The following is a 25,068-nucleotide window of genomic DNA, read 5'->3' on the forward strand; positions in this document are numbered from 1 at the left end:
TTTATTCTTCTAAAACATTGTTGGGACTGCCATGTGTCTTCTGTTTGTGTTAAATTTCCTTTTACTTTTTTTTTCTTCTTCTTTCTCCGCGGTGTGGAGGTTCTGCTGGGTAGACTATTGAAAATGGCAGCTCCTCTTGGGTTTCTGAAATCTTCTGCTAGAAACAAAAGTTGAAGATTTGATTCTGTGGGCAGGTGAAGGTGTGGTCACCTGGGACAGTTGGTGTAGGGGATAGGATGGCAGGGGTTTCAGCATTGGGGAGCATAGGGTTGAAGTTCTGGATGGATGCCAGCACTGTGATATTAGAGCAGAAAACTCTTGTGGACCAATTAACAGGATAGATGGTTTGTAGGTGGAGGTAAGGTGTGGGTTGTGGACTTAGGGAGGATGGTGGGTGGTTAGTTCTGATTTGGAAAGGGTTGGAATTAGATGCTTTGAGGGTGGAGCTAGAGCAGGTGGAGTAAATGGGTCATCACAGGGCATTTCTCTACTTGGGGCTAGAGACCCATGTTGAAATAGCTTTCTCCTTCCTTCAAATGTTACTTACTCATTGTGGATGTGTTTTCTGCTCTGTAATGATAGTGTGAAGCATGTGCAGTCATACACTGTCTTGTGTGATTCCTTCCCCTTTCCTTTTCTTCCCCTTCTTAAATGTCATTAAGAAAATCTGCTCCCTAGTTAATCACTTCCCAGTGAGGAAATGTCATAGTACAATAGGACCCTGCTGTGAGTTTTGAAAATATATATATTTAAGCTTCTCCTGCCACTTCCCTATGGTCAGGAAGAGGCTGGATGGATCAAGGTTGTTCCCTAATTGCTCAGAGAAGTTAGGTCACTCTTTTCTGCTCAGAAGTTGCAGCTAGCAATGTGTACTGCAGTTGAAGCACGAGCAAGTGTTTGGGAAGCTACTTCTTCATTTTGCTTTTGTACAGAGCCATTATTGCTGTGTTACTGGGATGGCTTGAACCACATGGCTTTCAGCATTCCAGCAGCGTGGGATCAAATAGCAGGTCATTGATGGCCAGCCTTTATCTCCTTATTTTCCATGACTGCTGGGACCCCTGGTGCTCTTTAGAGGGCTTATCTTGTAACGAAGGATGCTACAGCTCTCCCTTTGGGTAGCAGGCTGGAGAAGGTGATAGTGCCACCTGCCTCCGTGCACTTTCTTCTTGAAATGCCTTTACCGTATAGTGTGATTTTCTTCAGAGGGATGCTGGGCCTGCTGTGGGACTAGTTTGTAGCAGGATTGATATCAGGCTGCTAACTCTTTCCTGCTGTGGAAACACTGTGAATGCTTTACTTTTCATGAAGTGGCCATATGGCATTTTTCCATTGTGTCACCCAGCTGGCATTACATGAAAGAAATTGTTACTGAAGATACTCTGCTTATGAGCTGTGTAATTTAAAGAACAGGGTAGGAACTTGGACTCAAATATTGAAAGCATATTGATTGCCGTAGGCAGGGAGCATTTCCATATTGTGCATTCCAAGTGACAGAGTCTGGTACTATATTGAAACAAAGCTACTTATTTTTTTGCTAGGTTCTTTAGCTTTTATAACTTTTCTGAAAGGAGTTTAGAGTAAAATTTCTCTCTTGAGTATGCAGTCTGCTTTTCTGGGAAGAGTTGAACACTTGCAGCACTTCATGTCTTAAGGAAAGTTGGTTTCCTATCACCTTGTCGAAGTGATGCTTGAAGATAGATTTTGGTCTTTTACACATTGACATACAGGGCAGATTTTATTTAGTTTTTATTGCTTCATCAAACATCCTAGGCTTTTTCTTGCCAAACAGTATATTTTCTTTAGTAACTCCTTAGGCAGCATCTTCAATAGGTGACTGTCATTAAACAGAGAGCAAACTTATCTTGTAATGCAGCTACTAGAAGGCACAGATGCAGCTACTTGGAAGGCACAGAACTAAAAGCCTGGTATCTTTATCTTTCTGGAAAACAACTTTGTCCCTGCAAAATGCTTAGTAGGGTCCCAAAATTCCAAATGTTGGAGACACAATAAGCACAAATCGAAAAAGAATCACAGACTCATTAAGGTTGGAAAAGACCTTTAAGGTCATGAAGTCCAACCATCAACCCAACATCCCCATGCCCACTAAACCATCTCCCGAGGTGCCACGTCTACATGTTTTTTGAACACCTCCAGTGATGGTGACTCCACTACTTCCCTGGTCAGCCTGTTCCAAGGTTTGCCCACTCTCTCAGGAAATAAATTTTTCCTAATATCCAATCTAAGCCTCCCCTGGCACAACTTGAGGCCATTTCCTCTTGTCCCATCACTAGTTACTTGGGAGAAGAGACCAACCCCCACCTCACCATAACGCCCTTTCAGGTATTTGTAAAGAGCGATGAAGTCTCCCCTCAGCCTTCTCTTCTCCAGACTGAACAAACCTAGTTCCCTCAGCTGCTCCTCATCAGACTTGTGCTCCAGAGCCCTCCCCAGCTCCATTGCCCTTTTCTGGACACACTCCAGCAACTCAATGTCCTTCTTGTAGTGAGGGGCCCAAATAGTCTGTCATCAGCAGAGGTCAACTTGTGAATTCCACTCTAATGTTTTAGGCAGTCATATGAAAAATAAATATTTTGAGAAGAATAAAGTGTTGGAGGAGGGAAGCTTGGCAGAGGTTCAGGGGAAAGAAGTCTCAGATCCGACCTGCAGCTTTGTCTGAAGTAATGTGGATGGTGGTTTTGACTTCATGCATGTAACAGCTGACGCTGTAAAACTAAGAATTGTGGTGTATAAGGCAGCAATAAATCCTGGAGTTGGGCCTGCAGGGTTGTGGATTTTTTGTTGTTTTTTGTTTGGTTGTTGGTTTTTTTGACAGCTGAGAGCTTAGTACAATTATAGGTTTCTGGTGCAAATGGATTTTTGATTTCTCACTGAGAAGTGCTGCTTGTCTTAAGTCTTGTCTTTTTAGCTAGCACTGTTTTGGTGAGGGAACAGCTGACTACCCTTACCAGATCTGCCAACCATCAGATTCACTTCCTTGCCTTTTCCACCTGAATATTCTTGTTACTGCTGGAAGTCCTGAGCTTGGACACATGAATTCTGATGACAATATTTAAATAAACCCTGATTGTCCAGCTGTTTTCTACTTTGTGGACAAAGTAGCAAGAAGTCTCTTTTGAGAAATGGTTCCATACCAAATACGCAGTAACATATATACAGATCTTTTCAGTAAAACAAAGCATCATGCGTAGTCACTTTCAGATGATGATTGCATGTTAAACTTTTCCAGTAGCTAGTGGCAAAGTGTCCTGAGGCATGTTGAATGCCTAAGGCTTCTGCAGAGCTACAGCTGCTAGTAATGGGTCATCACTGCAGCTTTAGAGTGGGAAGATCCATGTGGGGCATGAGAGGAGTGGGAGAAAGGTTGCTGATCATATGCTGGCTTGTAAGTCTCCTGATCTCCAGCTATTGTAGGTAATTGTATCTCATAATCCTGTTAAATGAACTGAGTTTCATTTTAAATGACGGGCTGTTCAATCTCATGATTCTAATTGGAAAAAGGAAACCCCAAGAGCATTAACACTTTCTGATAAGAATCTTTCATAGTTGTTACATTCAACTGATACATTTCAACTTGCTATAAATATTTACATCCCTGTGCTATGGTTGTTTAGTTTCAGTTGCTCTCTAACTTCCCTGATGTCTAATTCCTGATCCTAGGGGTAATTGTATTCTTTGCTAGTCTTCTCTGTTGTATTTGGAGGAAATGCATAATACTTCCAGGACGTTTTTCATCATCAGCTGCTTCAGCTTTTTGGACTGGAGTGTCCCACTTCTAACACATCTCACTGTGTTTCATCTCCTTTTGTCTTCTTGTTTCTCTTCTCACAGAACTTGGAAGTTTCCAAGATTAGCCTTACCCCATTCTTTTCAAGAAAACTGTCATCTGAAGGAAATGGGAGACTTTTCTAAGGTCATTAGGCCTAGATAATTAGAGAGTCTTTCTTGGGGAATTTCTACATATGTGCAGTCATCAAATTAAAAAGCAGTATTGCAATTAAGAGGCAGATGGGTTTTCATGGTTTCTAACTGTAAATATCCTCATGTGGCCTCAAAATTTGAGCCATCTCCTGGTATCTAGGGCACAATGCTGAGATTACCATGTAGCAGAAAGTTCTTAAGTGTTCTTTCTGGGGTACCCTTGAAGAAAGTTTTCAGTGTGTTCTCAGTGTCTACTACCTGTCGTACTCTTCTGCTAGGGCAAGATACTCTTCCAGTCAAAGGTTAGAGTAGGTCTCTGCAAGTGAAGTTGGCGGTAGCTGCAGTCGCACATTGGACTTCTGCTGAAGACAAGGATTTTTTTGTTTTTGTTTACTCAGGGTTGTTATAACAGAATTCCTTCCCCTGTTCCATAAAAGCTTGTTTTAGCAGTAGGTGGAAATAATCTACAAGTCTTCAAAATAAGTACAGGAACACACATGTCGGCATTGATAAAGGCTGGGAATTTGGCTAGATTGGCATCTCTGACATGTGCTGTCTGCTCAGAGGAAACCCCAGTAGCTTCTAATGCTGGAGATGCTCTGTGGTTCAGCGCCGTGGATTAGAGGTGATTTTTGTTGTGCATAAATCAGTGGAAGCCTGGCATCTGTAAACTCGCAGGCTTGTGTCTCTGTTTTTGGGGTGCCCTGTCTGGCTTCTTTTCCTGGAAATCTCTGCTCTGAGCAAAAGCAGTGTGATTTGTGGAGGAGTAGCTTTGTCTCTTGTTGCCTGATAGCAGCTGCTGGTTTGTGGGGATAACTGACATCACCTGTACTTAAAAACTTTCATTGCTTAACAGTACACTGCAGCTGAGGAAAGGGCAAGATGTCTATTTGTCCCAGATATTTTTGAATGCCCTATTTCAGCGGGAAACTTAATGTTTTGGTATTTGAAAAGCCCTCCAAACGTCCCCTGTGGCTTTGAAATGATGCCACATTTTGGAGGTTTGGATTCATGCCTTCAGTTATTTTTGAAAAGAACAGGAACCTAAAAATAACCATGTGTACTTTTCCAGGCAGAAATGACTGGGTTTTGTGAGCCAAGTGTTCGCATGGAGGCTGCTGGAATGAGGCATTCTGCGTGTGAATTTATGGCTTTGTGTAGCCGGTCAAACAGAGCGTTACCAGAGAGACTCCCAGCCCAGCGCTGGGGCGAGAATGGAGCTCTCCTCCTCGGCAGAGGGGCTTGACCTTCATAAACTGTTTCTCTGCTACGTGATGAATGCACAGCTGCAGGAGTGTACCTCTTGTTGCTTCCCTTGGGCGGTGACCTGCTGATTTTCTTTGAGTTACAGGAATCAAATGCCATTGAGCCTATTTCTGCAGTCTCTCTAGAGCGACTTTATCTGTTTGAAAAACCTGAATAAAAACCTGTTTTGGCTTCTAAATTTAGAAACAATGCAGGCTGGCAGCTCTCTGAAGCGGATTTCACTGAGCTAATTATCCTTTTAGATAAAGCATGTCTCCTGCATTGTCTAATCAGATGAAAATATCTGCATTACAGATGGTCTCTACCATTCATTATTCACTAAGGAGATTAAGTTTCACAGAGAGAGGAGGAACATGACGAGGGTGGGGACACTGGTGGGAAGAGATTGAGTACATCCCCAGAGCTGTCACTGCTGCTTTGCACAGCCGTGCCACCTTCTCTTTACATGACCATAATGGATCATGGTCTTCTGCTGGTTTAACTGCTGCAGCCCTTGGCCGGGAGTTAGTTAACTGCAATTTCCTTACCAGTTCTTGTTTCTCTCTAAAAATTATTGTAAACCACAGAGTTGACTGGGATTTTGGGATTTTTTTGTTTGTTTCAGTTTTTTTGTGTGTGTGGTTTTTTTTGTTGTTGTTGGATTCCCTCTGTCAGTTGATAGGGAAGGTCCTACTTTCCTCGTTTTAGGCCATCATTTATTGATGACTGCTCCCCAAGTACAGTAGGTGAAGAAACTGGCCATCAGGAGTAGTCAATCAGATAGCTGTTGTATTCTGTTTTGAATGTAGAGACTACTGATCCAGGAATCACTGTCTTGCTTCCAGAGGGGAAAAAAATAGCCAATTTTCTCTCAACCACAGTTGACCATCTGGTTATTTCTGTACTCCAGTATTTTTCCTGGTGAGATTTTTCCTTCAACTATTGGCTAAGTATGAGCTAGGATAGCATTACAATATAAAAATAGATGAGTTTAAACAGGACTGTGGTTCATTTGAGTTGTAACATGGCTGTATCTCGCAAAAGTAGGTGGGGGAAAAAGTGTTCAGCCTCCATGTGTTATAGCAGGTTAGAGCATGGAGATTTTGGTTATAACTACACCCTTCCTAACCACATAGGCAGGACAAACATACAGCGTAACTGGATCCAAAAAAAATGTAACAGCCACTTAGGTTAGATTTCAAGACTTTGAAACTTAGTATTTCAGCATAGTTTCATGTTACGCTGGTCTTTGTTCTCTTGCTAGACTATGGCTTTATAACTGTGCTTACTTATTTTTCAAGTGTTTTTCTTTCCCCTGTTAGTGCATGGAAACCTCATGTAGACATTAGAAATGTGGTGTGGAGGACTGTGATATAGAAGCTGACTTGCACAAATTGTTGTCAAATATATATATAGTTGTGGATTTTGTGGGTTTTCTTCTACTGTGTCTTGGTTACTCAACCATGAAACTATTTACTACAAGAACAGATAAGAATTTGAGACAAAATGATCTCTTAAAAATAATCTGGAGATGGTCTCCGTTCACAAATAAGGCGCATAGAGCCCCAGAAAAAATGTTTCCATAGGTGAGAGGTGAGAACAACTCAGTGTTCTTTAGAACTGTTCTGCAACTGATGTTGCATTGAGTTTCTGCTTTAGATTTTTGAAAATACCTGGTAGTATGTTGTTAGGTTGGATCTCTCTGAGTTCAGACTCCAATATGTGCTTTGTTTTTACTATAGTGGGGATATCAAAAGATTCATCCCCTCCCAGCAGGTGGGAGAATATAGTAATTCTGTTTTAAAATCTTATTTCAGCCTAGCTGTTTGGCGGAACAGATGATTGTGGCTAACTTTAGTTATTCTAACCTGCTATTTTCAACATGTTTATTTTCTAACACGTAAGGCTCTTTGCAAAGTTCTTGATCTCTTGCCCAGGAACCCTCGATGTTTGCTTTTCTCAGCCCTCTTGTGCAGTGTGTAGCAGCAGGGCTTTTGGACTTTTTTGGGTTTCCCCCCCCCCCCTTCCCTCCCAAGCAGCAGACCCACTTCTGTTGGCAACTGTGGCTTTATCCTTCACAACGGCTCAGACAGGTTTACCTCTGTATCCCTTCTGTGGCTCTTGAGTGGTATCTGGCTGCTCCGCTGGGAAGAGAAAGCTGCGGTGGAAGACATCAGGCTCTGGTGCTTCACTGAGACTCAGACATCTAAGACATCCCGGCTTAGCTAGCGAGGTTGGGCTTGAGTGTGTCTGCACTGCAGTGCAGATGTTTGAGTTGTCACTGAATGAAAATAAATGCTGGCATGTGAAATGCTCCCTTCTTTCCATACAAAGGAATATATTGCAGAAGAAGGATGCTAAGCCGTCACTGTCGTTGCTTTGATGCTCCTGAGGTTCTGATATAAGCCATCATCTTACTTGCCCCTTCAAAGTGTGTCATCATCATTAATTATATAGTTGCAGATTATTTTTTTCTCTCCTACTCTTCTCTTCCTCCCCCAACACTCCTTCTGCCTTACTTGTGGCAGAGCAAAACAGCATGGCCCATAGATTCCCCTCTCATTTCAAAAGCACGTTAATCTGTGGAAAAGTGGGTAGAAAATCTGTAGGTGTGGGCATTAACCTGGGACTTGATATAGTTCCGTCATAAAGGTACAATATAAGTCACTGAAGTCCTAACTATAATTATTTTCAAATAAGGCCTTTATGTTACTTGATTTACAGCTTGAAAATGTTAGAAGCATTCAAGATGTACCACAGAAAAATCAGGTGCTTGTCTGTCCGTTGCAACAAGAGCCTGAATTACAAGCCAGTGCTTCCAGCACACACTGGGCTGAATCCCTCTCCTCTGGTTCCCCCTCTGCTAAGAGGGGCTGACACAGGGGTCAGCGGGGACTTGAGGAGGCATTCGCTGGCCGTTTCTGGTACGGGTGCTGTCTGGCATTGCTGGCTTCTCCGTGGAGCACAGTCTTCACAGGGCATCGGTGATACCCGGAGACCCTTCCCGGTCCGTCCCATGGCAGGAGAGCGGCTGAGGGTGGGAGCAGAGAGGGAGGCACCTCCGGGACCTGAGGAGCGGGCAGAGCCAGCTGCTGAGCTCTGGGTGCTTCATCTCCCCGGGGTTTCCCAAAGACTTCATTTGGCCTTATTGGTAGTGGTATCGCCGCGTTGGTACAGTGCGTTTGGCCTTCTCCAAAGGAAAAGGGATGCGGAGCAGAAAGACACAATGTTAACTCTTGTGTGTGTGTGTGTGTGGTTTTTTGTGTTCTTTGTCTTTTTTAAGCTGGAAAGAGGTGACTTCCTCTCAGAAGAATGGAGAGAGAGAATTGCAAACACAAGGTACAGTACAGCGATTGACTGCTGCTTTATGAACTGAATATTTGGGAGTTTGTATAATGGAAATTGGGAGGCTGTCCAGCTTTTTATATAGAATTTCCATAGCAAATACCAAAAGCCTATCTGCCAACTTCTATACTGGCCTCTTTAAATCCTGTTTTCTGACTAGAATAATGGGTTTAAATGCATGTCCCATGATACTACATACAAGGGTGTATCCAAGATAAATTCTGGTTATACAGAGGAGTATAAACCTCTCTTGTTTGTTTTGTATATCCTTGTAGTTCGTGTCAGTGATTCTGGCAAAACACTAGTTATCTTGGCTGTTGGTGCATACAGCTAGGCTCACTTTTCATTTAAAAAAAAAAGGCAAAAGACCCAAGTGAGACTACTCTAACTTAAATTGGGAATTATTTAAGCTGATTGTCTTGAAGATTTATTTCTGTGAAGATCTGTGCAGTGGATTAGACTCCTTTTTTATGGTAGCAAAAAGGGAGTAAATTTGTTAAAAGCAACAAAATATTCTTCTGTATTTTTAAAGGCTTTGCATTATTTTAGCCCCGTGGACAGAAAAAAAAGTCTTTACTTTTAAATCACCTTCTGGGCCACCACCTTCTGTTATGTAGGGGAATGGAAGACAGTTGTAAAGAGGGCTTTCTGAAAGTCTTCAGCGTTGTGGCAATTTATGGATTGTTTCCAAGAAACTGTTTTAAGAGTACTCCATCAAGAAGGCGTCTGCTAGGCTGATGACTTTTGTGTTATTGTGTACCTCAGTTAAATTTCTGGAGGTGCCTTTTAATTTGTGGGCAGACTTGTCCAAGCCTTGCAGCTAAGTGGGGTTTTGTTTTGTTGTTTGCTCTTCCAAATGCACACTTCTCCGCTCTCTGTGCAACTTGCCTTGGAATGAATTTAAGGTTTTTTTTTTTTCTTTTTTTTAATTTTTAGCTGAAGTACATCTAGCTGCATGCAGAAATGCTGGTAGATGTTTATTTTGTATGGTGTGCAGCTAGTTGTATGCCTACTGATCCACAGCCCCTTTGCTCTCTGATATAGAAATTAAAAAAGAAGGAGCTTTTTGCTCACAACTGTTAGGTGTTGGTGTTTGTCCCAAGCGTGCCAACTGTTCAGCCTCTGCTCTCTCTAATGAGACTGCAGATTGAGGAATTTATGTTGGAGCCATCCAGTCTTGGCGAGTAAGTTGAACTATCGCCCTTCCCATGAGCGTGGACCAGTGGCCAGGCTCTGGGGGGAAGGGTGCATTTGTGCTAGAACATGGTTCTACGTGGTTGAGTGCTGACACGTAAGCAAGCTGTGCAGTACGCAGTATTCCTGTTAGTAACTGTACTCGTGGCTTAGCGATACGTGTTGAAAAGAGGGCTGAAGTCAAGGTGGACTGGGGGCTCCTGGGCTTTCGTCATGTGCATACAAAATACTGTGCCAGAATGAACACTAAAAAAGATTTATCTGGCAAGCTTTGTCTTTTCCCCTTCCTTTCCTGGATGTTTTCTAGTGCCATTATATGCTTGGCTCTTTTGCAAGGCCTCTTTTTTGGCACGTGGTGGGAAAGAGGAGGAAGAAACCCCTGCGAGCCTTACTTGCCAGGCTGGGTTTCCCAAATTTCCAAGAGCAAGGCATAGCAAGAATAACTTTTTTTTCTCGGTGTATAAACATTTTTTTCATCCGTGGTTTTTAATAGCTTTGGCTGCTGCTGTGAAACTCAGTGTCCTTGTTGAACATGTTTCATATGTGGAGGCACTAGGAGGGGAGTTTTCAAACAGACCTCTTGCAAAGAAACCAGTTCTTCATGTAGAAACAATATGCCAGAATGGCTTTCACAGTTTATGCATGCAGGGTGCTCAACGGCTTCCAAGAGATGTTGAGGACTCTTGTTGCAAGCTGATAGGAAATGGGCACCAGGGACAGTTAGACCCGGCCCAGGCTCTTAAAAATAAAGGCATATTTCTTTTTTAATCTGTGATGTGTTCTGTTTCTTTCCCAAACACTTCTAGCATTTATGTGATTCTACCTATGTGCAGGCGTCTTTGTTTCCATATAACTGTTTTTTTTTCAGGAACAAAACCCCCTCACTGGATTTCCTAACCCAGAAAGAAAGATGCAAATCCTCTGTTGTGGGTTAGGGTGAAGTGCTGGGTTTAGGACAGGGAAAACGTGCTGAGAGATGTCAACTGTCTTTTTGCATTTTGATATTTTGCTGTAATATTTTAAATGCACGTGAAGAAGTAATGGGATGAAATGTGTGTCTCTCATGTTGGAGTATTGCTTTTCATGTGCGAATTAACTGCTGTAAGCATGTTGGTAGTTGCTGTGTTGGTGTTTGATCTCACCATGGCAGAGGGATGAAAATGTTTTGCACATTATTCTTATGTTGAAATGTACAGTGCAAAACTCAGCTGTGTGCTGAGAGGAACTGTTTAAAATTTTGTAAATGTAATTATGTGGGCAGTGTCTCTGAGTGCTAAAGGTAAGGTACTGTTTTGTGTCACTATGCAAGAAGAAAGCATTTTGTTAGGTGGAAGTAGCTGTATAGGCAAGGACAAGCAGTGTTTTTCAGTTCCGTAAGTGGCTGTAAAGGCCCTAAGTGACTGTGACTTGTGGTTGTGGGGGGTAGTTGTGTGTGTATACGTGGGTGCCACTTGCCTGTCCCTGTTCATTAACTAGACCATTATCTTGCAGTGTTATTTTTGTGAATAATTTTGCCTTTGGTCCTGAGGTGGATCACCAACTGAAGGAGCGATTTGCAAACATGAAGGAAGGTAACAAATTGAATTTAAAACCTTTTTCCATTGGTTCCCTGCTTACTGTGGGAGCTGGCGGTGGTAAGGGCTTAGTTAACAGCCATCAGAAGCCAGGTTGGTGGGTTTTGTTCTGTGCCTGCGGGCAAGCATCTGCATCACAATGGTTATTTCTTGGGCTTTTTACTTCCCGTCTTAATATCTACTCTGAGAGAAACTCTACGCAATTACTTGGAGGTAGCTCTGCATGTGAAGACACTTTGTGGAGCTCTGCTGGGGTAGGAGGAACTGCTGGTCCTTCCTTACCTGTTACGGGAGCCGACAAAACATGCAACGGCCAAGACGGCAAGGCTTCCTGGTTGCATAGGCATGGCTTTGTATATCCATTTTCTGTAACTGCATACCGCATTCAGTTATTGGATTCTCCTATTTAAAGTTGTCACATTTAGTACTGGGGACTAACTAGTAAGTATTAAAATAGGGACACTGTCACTGGATGTCTTGTGTGCTTCTTGAGAAGTCATAGTGCAGACACTAGTGACCGGGGATGCCCAGTAACCCCACTGTGGCCCTAACATTGCTTAAGGTGTCTTTTGTCTGTCTTTGTTAAGCACTTGGATAAATATCAATTTTACTTGGTTGTGGCAGAAATTACAAAAATAAGTATTTCTGAAAAGAAAAATGTGTGGCATGAGCAAAAAAGCTGTGGCTTCCCATAGTACAGCTTTGTGCTGAAGTAAATAATGTGACATTTGGGCTCTGTTGCAAACTGTAAAACCTCCGAACTTAAGCTGTCTTCTTTAATTTTAGTGGTTAATCTTTTTTTTTTCCTTAAACTTTTGTTTAGTGGTGGCTTGAGAGAAGTGGCAAGGTGGGGGAGATTCAAGCACGCTTTACAAAATGAAGAAACCTTATTTCTTTTCCCAGAAGGTGCTCAGGCTCTGTGCCTTGGGCTGAATGATATAGCTGTGAAATGGAGATCAGCCTTCTTTTCAATAAAAGGGCTTTGGGGGCCTGTGTGTAAAAGACACTAACTAGGAATGAGATAGTGGTGTTCCTAATTGAAATTTCTATAGCTTGCACTGAGAATTAATGCTCTTTTTTTTTTAATTTATTTTATTTTTAAGTGTTTTAAGATCTGTCATTTTAAAGTGAGCTTGAGGTTTCATCTCATGGCTACCTAGTAGGACTAATACATTGAGTTTCTTGGATGCTGTCAGAATGAGCTTTAGGTATTTTATTTTTTTTTGGTAATGATATACAAGTGGTAGTTTTATTAGGGCTGCTCTTTAGGGCTCTGTACTGGCTTATATTTAGTAAGTAGTCATTTCTAGAAGGAACAGTGGTAGCTGACTTTGCTTTTTCTTTTTCCAGGTGGGAGAATTGTGTCCTCAAAACCTTTTGCACCTCTAAATTTTAGAATTAACAGTCGAAACTTGAGTGGTATGATTTCCCTTTTTATTGTTCATTACAATTTTAGTGTATTCATGATCTGAACATGTCTGTAGTGGGGCTTTGTTGCTCTTTAAAGAGTTGTGTAAGTAAGTAGAAAAATGCTGTTGTAAAAAATGCTGTTGTATTATTACAGTATACATGCCAAAGTGACATGTATTTAAAATCACACAAACAAACCTGCCCAACACTCGACAAACAGACACTTTTTTAATGGGGCTCATCCTGCTGTGTTTAGATGTCTATAATGTTGATGTTTCCCTAGCTGGGCATCTTTTATAGTTGAAGACAAATACGGTGTTTCAAGGGTGTGATGAATTTCTTTAGCTACAAAGAATTGCAGTGACTAACTGCAAGTTCCTTATATCGTAGCTGTGTAAATTTGGACAGGTAAATCCTACCAGTCATGCTTTGTAAGGCTTAGAAGCTGAAATGTTCAACTTTGAATGCCCTGTCTTCTGTACTGTAAATTGGTCAAACAGACCTATCCCATAAACGCCCAATTGCTGTGTCTGTTTTATTGCCAACAAAGTTTTGTGTTTTTCTTCTCCTCTGAACATGGCAGACTTGGTATTTGCCAATGTTGTCCTTTGCGAGTATGGGAACTGCAGTTTAACAAGGTTTTGGGATTGCTAACACCTCATGTTGTTGTTTTTGCTTCTGACCATTTTTCTGTTTTTATTACTGAACTTTTTCAAGCAAAGGAATGATCCAAGCTGGGTTTTACACGTATTTACTGTGCACAAGGTGTTTTTTGAATTTAGGGAATATTTTGCACTGCACAAACATGGCAAGTAATATACTGAGTTACAAATCTCAAGCTGTATTTTCTAGTTTTGGCCTGACACTCATGTTAAACTGCTTTTCAAGAATAGTAATTTGAAAACTGTCATTAAGGCATTTCACTGAAAGAATGCCATTGTGAGTTATTTTTACCAAGCTTGAATTGTTGTGAATGGCCTGTGCATCAGACACCCAAAACTGCCCTTTTTCTTCTTGTTTGATACTCTTTTTTTTTTGTGGCATCTGATTGTTTGGAACCTTTTTAACCATTGGGTCCTGGCTTGCCAAGCCTTTGTAGACATGTACTTGAAAATAAAAGGGAAAGAAGGCAGAATGGTGCTCCTGGAAATCCTCAAACCTCCAGAGAGCTGAGATCAGTCTGTCAGTTTGCTAATAAGGACAAAGAGTACTTTAGTAAAGCCTACTACCTCTTTTACAGCACACTAGAACTAGATGAAATGGAAGGCGGCACTTCTGAGGTTTCAATTAGGAGACCTGCCTACCTAAATACATTTTTTTGGCCTCAAGCCTTTTCTTTCTTGGCTTCTGACCATTTCATTATCTCTCTCTTTGCTAGGTTTGGGAGACTGCAGTAACTAAAAATGTGGTGGGGAGGCAAATGTGTACCACTTTTTACCCCTACTACAAGCCCTGATTATGACTATCAGTTGAGCCAGTTCTTTATCCTCTTTCAGCCTTCACCCCAGTGTGGATTCATTGGGAATAGTTTTCTAGAATGCTGAAGTTTTATATATCAACTGTTATTTAATGCTTAATGTGATGTAGAGATAGCTAATTAAGATTTGGGTGAATGAGATTGCTTAGCATAAGAACAGATAACAGCTTCCACTGATAGGGAACTTCTAGGGATTCAGATAAGAGGTCCTGAAGAGAAATTACCTTTGTATACTGCAAATAGTGAGGGGAAATTTTGGGAATCAATTTTAGGTCTTAATCCTATTTTGTGACCATCCTGTATTTGGGAAATAACAATTTCAAATTAACATGCATGGGATGTGCTAGGTCTGGGGCTTGTTCCAGTCTTAGTGGTCTGTTCTAAGTGACACTTGCAGGGAAGTGAGAGAGAGCGCCACAGAGCGCTCATGGCATAACTTGTGGCTAGTACTCTTCACATGCAGAGAAGGTGGTTTCACTCTGCTGTGCTAGCTTTATGCTGCTGCCCTCCAAGGTTTTTTCATAACACTTCTATTCAGCGGGGTATTTTTTGTGCCCACGTGTGATTTGAGCCATGTGGCTTGCCTGTCTATCTAACGTTTTGATCTAAAGTATGGACAGTTAAATAATTGAAAAAATATAGTGGACAAGATAAAACTTTTTTCTCAATACCATTTTTGTCCTTAGTAGTTCCATCTGGAAAAAGAAATGGAAATGTGGAAAGAGTTGGGACAAACCAAAACAAGTATTAAAATGTGGTTAAAATAGTGGTTGAAGTTGCTGAATCTTAAACCTTGCTTTTTGACTTTTCTGGGTAATTTTCTATTTAATTAGAAGTGTGCCATAATTTCTTCTGCAGTCATGCCACTCAGTGTTCAGTGGTTATGGAAATGCTTAAGCACATCCCATAGCTATTAATTCTAGGGAACAAAACAAATATAGGCAAGAAAGGAAATATAAAACATGTTTGTGCCCAGTCCAAATATAGTGTAGTTACAGTTTACATGGGTTGGATCTAATGATGTTCTGTTACTGGTTCAATCTAATTAACCCCTGCCTGTTACTACAGATGTGTTGTCACTCGATTCCTTGCAAAAGTTGTCTCTGAGACACAGGAAAGTTCCATTTGTTAAAAGCTTGCACTAGCACATGATTTTACTGTAGAATGGCTGACTATCTCTAAAGAAATGAAAGGTAGATCTTCCAAATTTCTTAAGTTTTCTGTAAGATGCACATAGCAAGAGAATAAGAAATTGCCCTTTAAACTCACTGCAGAGCTTACTTCTAGGACTTTGCTATCTGAATATAAAATTTATCTTTTTGTTTTGAGTGTGCCTTTACTGTTGCATGGCTAGTTTCAGCTGAGTAGAACTGAGTGGCAAACTGAGCGAGCTCTGGTTCCCTAACTTGACTTTCTTTCTTTAGATATCGGCACTATAATGAGAGTTGTGGAGCTATCACCACTGAAGGGGTCTGTGTCATGGACCGGGAAACCAGTTTCTTACTACCTGCATACTATTGACCGAACCATAGTGAGTATAAATACAGGCCAATAAATCTCTGGCTGCTTTACCTACTCTGGAATCAACAGGCCAACTTTAGATCCTTGTTTTGGGAGTTGTTCTCATACTTGTTTGCGTATTTACAGGCCTGTAGCACACCTAATTGGAATGAGTGCACCTCCCCAGTTACCCGTTCAGTCTAGCTGAGCGTGCATGGCTTAGCCTTTGGCTGCTTCAGTGCAGCACGTTATGCATACAGTGTAATTATGGACAGTACTATGGTAGTCTGTTAATTTGCTGAAGGTGCACAGATTTGCAAGTATAATTCCTTCTCAGACTTCAGAATAAGCAACTATGCAGAATGGTGGTCTTGTGCTATAGCTTCCACACTGAGTAAAGACTCTGTTGGTCTTTAGTTCTTTGCTTTGTGGTGTACAAGGCTTTGTGGTGTACAGACCATCTCATTCTATCATATTCAAGCAGTAAATATCAATTTTAGTTGAACTTTCAGTTGCTGTAGGACCAGCCAAAGCTCCATAACAATGCCGACGCATTCACTTTTTTGTTGTTTTTTTTTACTTAAAGAAAACAGAAACAACCCTGTAGAAATGTAATATTTGTGGAGAAATAGTTTATTCCCACACTTGAGTTTTTTGCAATTTGACAGTAAGACTATTTTTCCAAGTCTGCTGTAGTCTAATAATGCTTGTGTTAAAGAACGTGCTAGACTGTGGATAAATATTTTAGTGGAGTACAAGAGTGAAGTAGCTTCATTGAAAATAACCTTCTGCTGAGTGGAGATATATGACACAAAGCTTTAAAACAAGGACAGGCAGTGGTGAAGATGATAAAAACAAACAAACAAACCTTGCTGAGGCTTGGATTATGTCCTGCTACACAGTGTGTCTGCGTCACCAAAAAGAATGAATGTAAATGTTTTCTTGATGTAGCTTATCAGAAGAAAACCAGTCACAATTTCTGCAGTTCTGCATTTGTCTTAAGCTACTGTTTTGTTCTTATGTATTCATCTGTCGTGATTTTGAAAATGACTATCTTATCTTTCTATTTTCAGCTTGAAAACTATTTTTCTAGTCTCAAAAATCCAAAACTCAGGGTAAGTTTCAGTCATTTTCTGTAGAAAACTCAGAATAATGGAACAGCCACTATGAGGAATTTTGTCATTTGTTAAAGATGTACAGAATTGATAGAAAATCAAATTTTCTTGTTAAGCAAGGAATGTGGGTGTGGAACTAATTGAAGTGAAGCATCATATGCCATCAAGCACTAATACAATCATGTTCAAGAACTTTCTAATAGAGAATTAATGGGGCAGCTGCAAAGTGTTTTTCCCTTACATTGGAGGTATATAAAGAACTATTCATTCACTAAAAAACTGAAGTTAAAGAAGGAAATGATAGTTTGAGTCTGTCTCAGTGTTCAGCTGCATGAAAACGAAGCTGAAGAGCAGCCTGGGATGTTACTTTTGGGACATGCTATTTGAGACATGAAATACGTTGTCAGTTGCTGCAGTCTGTGCTATCACATGTGGAATTAAAATGCCAGAGGATTTTTGAGACTAGGCTGGGCTGTATTAATCTGAAACAACCGATGGGGCTGGTATTCCCAGCAAGAGAATTAAGTGAGGCCACTTAAATTAAAACTTCAGGTGAATGTTAGTCTTCAGAGTGACTTGCTTAGTAAGTGTTGAAAAAAGACTAATGGTAGCTTTGAGATTGGGTTGTTTCAGACTGCTGAATTCAAACTTAGAAGAAAAAAGACTTCTCAGAGTCAAAAGAAAAAATGGAGGGTGGCATCCGTGTACTTCAAAACTTCTCTACTTTAAATGGTGAGGTTATTTAAATCTGCCATTTGTATGGTCTAGTTCATAACTTAAATTGAAGAGGTGTTGGAATTGCCAGAATTCTTATGCAAATTAAACCTCACCTGGAAGGTATAGGAAAGGCTTTGAGTGAGCTCTTTGAGACTTCCTGTCCTTACTGCCTAGTAGAAGAACAATCTTAAAAGTTGCTGCTTTTTTTTGGTCTCCTCTAAAGACTCAGATAAAGTTGAGTTAGATGACGATTAATGGCTTTGCCATTTCAAGTCATGTAAGATTTTTAAGGTGATGTAGCAACACATGAAATGTTGGGTATATAGGTAAAGCTATTGAAATATTTCATAATTTAAAAAAACCCCACCACCTCCCCCCAAAAACCCCCAAAACCGGTAACACCAGTGTGTGATCTGGGGGGTGGGATTGCGAGGGGCAGAATAAGGGAAGAGGTTGGGGCTTAATCTCCTTTGCCCCGTGGCTGCATGTTTGAAACCCATTGTAGTAGGCAGTGCAGTGCAAAAGGGTGACTTGCACTTATCTTCCTTTTCCCACATGTTGCCCAAGGCAGAGTAAGTTTTCTCCCTTGCTGGGAGCAAAAGGGTTGTTTTTTTTCATTATGCATTGTATGATAACAGCACTTATATCTAGCTCTTGCGGAAGACTAAGCTGGGAAACACAGCGTTCTGTATTAAAAAGTGATAAATATATGAGAAAATTATTAAGTCTTTTAAAACATTTATCCAGGAGGAACAAGAGGCAGCTAGACGTCGTCAACAAAGAGAAAATAAGAGCAACACAACTACTCCAACGAAGGTTCAAGAAAACAAGGTGAACATCCTGCATTTTCATAGAGTAAATGGGTTTTCTCTTTACCTGTGCCTGAACTCATAATCTGTGTCAGGAAAAGCCTGATTCTGTGGGAAGACTGTGTTTGTTCTGAACATGTAAACTGGTATAGCTGTTGCTGTGGACAAAAATATGATGAAATGACTTAATAAAAGCTGCGTGTGGGAATTGCACCACTAATTCTGGAAAAAAGGTATTGCAAGATTAATAGAATAGTTGGTTGTCCACTGTCACTCAATTTCAGCACCAGCTTGCAGAGCTCTCCCTGAGTCGTCACCCATTGAATGGAGTTCAAAGTGTGCTGAGTCTCTTTTGCAAGGTCACATTTCCTTTCTTGTTCCATTGCATAATACTGTTAGAAACACAGTAAATGTTCATGCACAACAATATAAAGTATTGGATGTACTTTGACTTTTTAATGAAATTCAGTTGAAGAATATAGTCAATACAGGGTGAATAATCAGCTTTTCTTAGACAACAGTTACAGATTTCCTTTTCTGTAATGAGTAAGTTGAGAAGAGAATGAGCACGACTCCTTGGGTGTTGGGGACATCTCTTATCCCAAGCAAGTCTACTTAACTGGCAAGTTATTTAACCACAGTGCATCAGTTTCCTTTCATAAGATTATTAAAAAAAATTATTAACGCTTTCTTAAAAGGAATGCTGCATGTGTAGGTAGAAATTACTAAAGACCTTTTGGCTTTTAAAAATCTTTTAGGATTCTGGTGCTGAAGAAGAAAAGGCTGCGGCAAATTCTGTTAAAAAGCCATCTCCCTCCAAAGCACGGAAGAAAAAGCTAAGTAAAAAAGGAAGGAAAATGGCAGGCAGGAAACGAGGACGTCCCAAGAAAATGAACACTGCAAATACAGAGCGCAAGACAAAGAAGAACCAAACTGCACTAGAACTTCTGCATGCTCAAACTGTTTCACAGACATCTTCATCCTCTCCTCAGGGTAAGTTCAAGGCTGACAGTGGAAGAAGCACCCCCCCGCCACATGAGCCTAGAGAAGTATCTGAGGCTCTGGATGCATGCCTGGAGGTCATTCTTCCTTTATTGCTAGATTTAATTTGGTTTTGTGTCGTAGCTTCTCCCTTGCACCAAAGCAAAGCTCCCCTTGAGATGGTGATTGAATCTGTCCGTAGGTACTTGGCCAGAAGCTGGAGCTGAGCTGTGTCTTACAGCTTGTCTCTGCTGCCACTGTTCTAAGGAGAAATTGTAGATATCTTTCCAAACAGTTTGTTGCAGTGTGTTCAACTAGCCAAGTTACTGGATCTCACATCCTAAATGACGTGCTTTCTAATGGTACAGTTACCATACTTGCCAGAAACACTAACTTTCGTAATCTGAAAGTTTATCTTTGTTTCTCTCTTTAGATGCATACAAGTCACCTCATAGTCCATATTACCAACTACCTCCTAAAGTGCAACGGCAGTCATCTAACCAGCTACTGGTGACATCTACCCCACCTGCACTACAGAAGCTGCTAGGTAAGACTGTAGTGTTGTCTCTGTGTTTGTCATGAGAACCTATACTTCAAGGTTTCTGAACATATGGGAAATCAAAGGGCTACTAATAGACAGCCACTCTGGAAAGCTATATGTTGAACTGGAGAGGGGGATAGTTTCTGCCCCATCTTCCTCTACCTGCCCCACTTCTATTGGCAGCACTACGAAGTCTCTTCTCTTGCTGCTGAAGTTGATGTCTTGGTCTGCATGTGTCTTTTGACATTGTTTCAGCTCTTGTTTGGCACAAAAGGAAATATATATATATAAAAATAAGGGTCTAGTTCTCTGAAATAACTTTAAATGGAAATGGCTAGTAGGAAATAACTATTTAAAATGAAACCATTCTGTTGTTATTAAATGATACAGTCTTGGAAAATACCACTCTGTTTTCTCTGCAAAACTTAGAGCAAAGTAAATGAGATGCTGTCTGACTTTTTGAGGTCACAAAGGTCATGTAGTTGGAAAATATGCTCCATGTGCAAGAGGTGATTTAAAGAAAAACTTGGAGGGTGGTTTTTTGCTTCCTCCCCACCCCCAGCTATTTCTAGCCTTTGGCATTGGGCATGAGACAGTCTAGGATCATCTGGGAACCCTTTGTAATGTTTCTGTCTATGTAGAGACCAAGGGCATCTGTGATGTCCTTAATTCCTGCTCCTTGCTGTGGTATAGGACAAGGGATAATGTTGAAATAGGACAAGGGGTAATGGTTTTTAACTAAAAGAGGGCAGATTTAGACTAGATATAAGGAAGAATTTTTTTTACGCTGAGGGTGGTGAAACACTGGCACAGGTTGCCCAGAGAGGTGGTAGACGCCCCATCCCTGGAAACCTTCAAGGTCAGGTTGGACGGGGCTCTGAGCAACCTGATCTAGTTGAAGCTGTCCCTGCTTATGGCAGGGGGGTTGGACTAGATGGCCTTTAAATGTTCCTTCCAAACCAGACTGTTCTGTGATTCTAGGATCTTACAGTTGCGACTGTAATGGTAGATCTTACTGTAGCGAGAGAGGGAAAAAGAGTGAGTTAGAGGGATGTTTCGGGTTGGGGTTGGGGGAGAGAATGACACTTGTCTGGAGTAAACCTTGCTGCCAAAGTCTGTATACTATCTATTCCATGTTTTGGCTGCCTGTGATTGCAGCAGACCAGACTTAATAATGTGGTTGGCTTCATGATGAAAGGGCCCCAGTGGTGAGGGCTGGGGAGAAGGAAGGTTCATTGTGTAATAGGAGACTGGAGATAGAAGGACAATGTGAAGCAAGTAGAGGGTAGAGTCCTTGAAAGGTAGAGTAAATGTGAGTGTAAAGCTTGTCATCTGTCTGTATGGAACTAGGAGGAGTACAGCAAGCCCTGTCTTGTGACTCTGGGAGAATGAATGCTTTGAGCTCAAGGCTGGTTTTGGCTGTTAGAGCTAGTCTCTTTTATTATTTCTACATACAGTGTATTAAAAGCTGTTCAACTCTTTCATCATGCAAACACACCATTAGCACCCATCATCTTCCTCTGCGTTTTTGAATGTGTTTTCATGACTTCCATTGGGGTATCTATAAATAGCTAATGGATCCAGGAGTTCAGCTTGCATCAGAAGATGGTTTTTCAGCATGCTCTAAACTGATCTTTAATCACTTGATCTGACTTACAGTCCAACTAAAAAGCAAGAGAGAGCAAAGGGGGCAGAGGTGTCAAGGGAGCAAATAGGGGTAAATAGGCACACTGCACTTTCTCTCACCTGAAATGTATCATCTCCATATTTATTTTGCAGATTCTTTCAAGATCCAGTACATGCAGTTCATGGCATACATGAAAACTCCTCAGTATAAAGCAAGTCTGCAACAGTTACTGGAGCAGGAAAAGGTGGGTCTTTTTTTTAACATTTCTAAACCAAATTGCCTGACTACCAGATACCTTAGATGGGGGGGAGGAAATGCTGGAGATTGGAACTGTGTACACTTCACACCAGTGCTGCACCAGGCCAATTATAAAGATTCTACCAGAGTCATGCTTAGGCTGAATGACTGTACCTAGGGATTATATTGCTAAATTGGTCACTCTGCGTGTGCTTAAATTTCCGATCTGTGCAACGGGACAGATATACTTCTCCTCTTCCTGCTGGTGCCCCTCCACCTGATAAGTGTTACTTCAGTATTTCTGGTTTTTTTTCCTCTATTTTGACATGAAGCTGTGTGTACCGATGCAGGAAGCTGGTGTTTTGAACCCTGTCCTTTTCTCCCATTTGGAATTGGCAGCTGCTTTTCTTCTCTAAATGTCTCATGGGTCACAGGAGCAAGAGGTGGCGGCCAACCTCTCCAGCAGTATGCGCTGCCTAAATACATTCCTGCCCTGCACATAGAGGGGCTTCCCTGCATGGATGCATCCTATGGGCTGCTAGTCAAACTGCTCTTAGATAACTAAATTGTGCTTAATCTAGCTAAAGACTGTAGCAACTTTGAATGAGGATGAACTTGAAAAACACACAGATACTAATTCCTTGGAGCTGAATTCTCTGGTTTTTGACATCCTATTCTTTTCCCACTGTAGAAAAGCCTAAATGAATTGGGTACTGTAGCATCAGGATGACTCATTAAACTTGTAACAAATTGAAGTATGGGATTAAAAAAACCAAACTGTCATCAGTGATTTAAGAGACTTAATGAAGCATGCTTAGTATTGGTAATCTTAATGTGTTAAGATTGCACTGGTGGGCAAAGTGTAAATTTACCAAGTTGTGGGTTCAAATGGAAAGGCAAAGAAAATCCTGATGCTGTGAAGTGTGGCATTTTTTTCTGCTATGGAGCCATCTCCCCAGCAGAGGGAGGAGATTTACTGCCTAAACACTTTTTCTTCTTTTGTTGCTTTACCTTAATTATGAATAATTTAATTGCTTTATAAATGAGTCCTGATGAGAGAGACTGTGCCTGCTACTTCTGTGGAGGAACCTTTCCCCATAGAGCTCAACCATATTCTGTAATTTCTGGCCAATTCCATCTTTTGGTAGCCCCTGTGGAAGATTTACTTTGCTCTGTGGCCTTTGTGAAAGTGTCAGCCTAAAGCTGTAGCAATTGTTTTATTGAGTTTTCCATAACGGGAACTCTTTTTTCCAGGTGAGAGAGGCTAACTTGTGCCACCCCATCTGTTACTGAGAATTGATTGATGCTAATGTGGTGTTCATGCAAACCTTTTTTCTATGGTTGTTTCCATTTGTTTTCACAGTCAAACTGCACTTAGAATTTTCAACTTTTTCTTAAGCAGCATATTTTTTTGCTAGTTCTGTAGTTGTCGAGAAAGTCAGCATAAAGTTAACCTAGCTCCCTGCACAGAAAATAGCATGAGAAATGATAGCATGCAAGTATTGTGCTGTACACTGAAAGTATACATTGAGGGTGTGGAAGAGTAATCACTTTGTGTTGTTTGACAGCTGTTTCATATTTTAAGACATTAAAATGAGGAATTGAGTATGAAAATAATTTTTTAATTGAGAGGTAGACTGAGTGCATGGCAAGTTAAAATGCAGAAGCAGAACTTTGCTGGATGAGGTGCTGTTGTATAGTCTATTTAATAACTCCCTCTTACATGAAGGTTTTTCAAGTGCAAGAAAAATGTTTCTGTAATACAATTTTAAAATAAACAAGATGCTGTGAGCTGCTAGTTCACCAGATTGCCCTTAGATGGAGCTGTGAGCTCCTCCACTACTTGTAAAGGCTGAATGAAATGACTGTTGTTGAAAGCATAAATGATTTTTTCAGCATCAGCTATAGCATTGCAGTGAGTCAACTGTTTTCCCAAGTTGTTGGCATGAGAGGTAACAAGAGCTGTATGCCAGGTCCTGTGTTTTCTCATGCAAGTGGAACTTGCCAGCACTGCTGCTTTGCTTCGTGAATGGATTGCTTGGAAGACCAAGGTGCTTGTTGCCCTTGCCCTCCACTTTTTCTGGAATAATGGCTCAGTTTCTGCACGATTCCTATTTGGCCTCAGCAGCAAAAGTTGGAGAAAAGTGTAATCCCCAGAGCCCGCTTTTCTTTCTGCACTCATGTTTCAATTGGGAAGTGAATAAATGAGACGTTTTAGACAGTCCTATCCTTGCCCTTTGCTCACGTAGTGCACAACCATGAAATGAGTAAGCAAGTATCTAGTGAAGGAATGTTATGGGCAGGAAATGTTCTGTGAGTGCAAGGGTTGGGTGGCCCACTGAAGTACTTTTGTCATTAGAAGTACAAGTGGTTTGGCTTATTTATGACTTTCTTCCTACCTGCCCCACAGTGAATTTTCATTTACTGTGTGTCTTCCATGAGTAATGTGTAGGAAAACTCTGAACTGGGACTCTTGAGATGTCGTGGTTTGGCTCCAACCAGCAACTAAGCACCACACAGCTGCTTGCTCACCAGTGGGACAGGGGGGAGAATCAGGAAAAACTCGTGGTTTGAGATAAAAACAGTTTAATAGGACAGCAAGAGAGGAGGAAATAACAATGACAACAATAATAATATTAATACTGACAAAGAAATGTACAAGAACAAGTGATGCCCAATACAGCAATTGCTCACCACCTGGTGATCGATAGCCTGTCCCCGAGCAGCGATTCCTGCTCCCTGGCTAACTCCAGTTTGTGTACTGGGCGTGATGTTATGTGGTAGGGAATATCTCTTTGGCCAGTCTGGGTCAGCTGTCCCAGCCATGCCCCCTCCCAGCTTCTTGTGCACCTCTTCACTGGCAGAGCGTAAGAATCTGAAAAGTCCTTGGCTTAGTATAAGCACTACAACTACTTAAACAACTATAAGCATAAGCACAACAACTAAAACTTCAGTGTATTATCAACATTATTCTCATACCAACTCCAAAGCGCAGCACTATACCAGCTATCAGGAAGAAAAAACAACCAGGGCAGGAGATTTAGATTCTGTTCCCAGTTTAGTAACAGATTTCATACAGATAATCTTTTCCAGTTTAATTTCTGCTCTGTAGGATATGATTATTACTACTTCTTTACAACGCACTAGGAGGATAAAAATCAATTTTTAAGACTATCCTGATTATATTTTACCATATAGCAAAAAAAACCCCCTTAAAAGCTCTTTTCAGCTTACTTAACTTCACCAAGTGTTGAACACTAACAAACACAAGCTCACAGATGTCTGAGACAGAGCTAGATTAGTTCATAAATCTCCCATCTGAGCCCAGATTCACTCCCAATTTTCTATACAAAG

At 41.1% G+C, this 25,068-nt stretch overlaps 1 protein-coding gene across 1 annotated transcript in view; it reads left to right on the top strand.

The window, feature by feature from the left end:
- The window catches only part of DOT1L (DOT1 like histone lysine methyltransferase), a gene marked incomplete at its 5' end in the record, with an annotated part of 71,035 nt that overhangs the window by 30,715 nt on the left and 15,252 nt on the right, over nucleotides 1-25,068 (top strand). The window contains 9 exons of the mRNA XM_082011111.1: nucleotides 8,471-8,526; nucleotides 11,218-11,297; nucleotides 12,651-12,719; nucleotides 15,612-15,718; nucleotides 16,761-16,802; nucleotides 18,267-18,374; nucleotides 19,087-19,321; nucleotides 19,743-19,856; nucleotides 21,630-21,721. Coding sequence (XP_081867237.1) covers nucleotides 8,471-8,526; nucleotides 11,218-11,297; nucleotides 12,651-12,719; nucleotides 15,612-15,718; nucleotides 16,761-16,802; nucleotides 18,267-18,374; nucleotides 19,087-19,321; nucleotides 19,743-19,856; nucleotides 21,630-21,721 — 903 coding nt within the window. The remainder of the gene's footprint in view (nucleotides 1-8,470; nucleotides 8,527-11,217; nucleotides 11,298-12,650; nucleotides 12,720-15,611; nucleotides 15,719-16,760; nucleotides 16,803-18,266; nucleotides 18,375-19,086; nucleotides 19,322-19,742; nucleotides 19,857-21,629; nucleotides 21,722-25,068) is intronic.

This window comes from Phaethon aethereus, assembly GCF_964289735.1.
Source record: "Phaethon aethereus genome assembly, chromosome: 26".
Lineage (NCBI taxonomy): Eukaryota > Metazoa > Chordata > Aves > Phaethontiformes > Phaethontidae > Phaethon > Phaethon aethereus.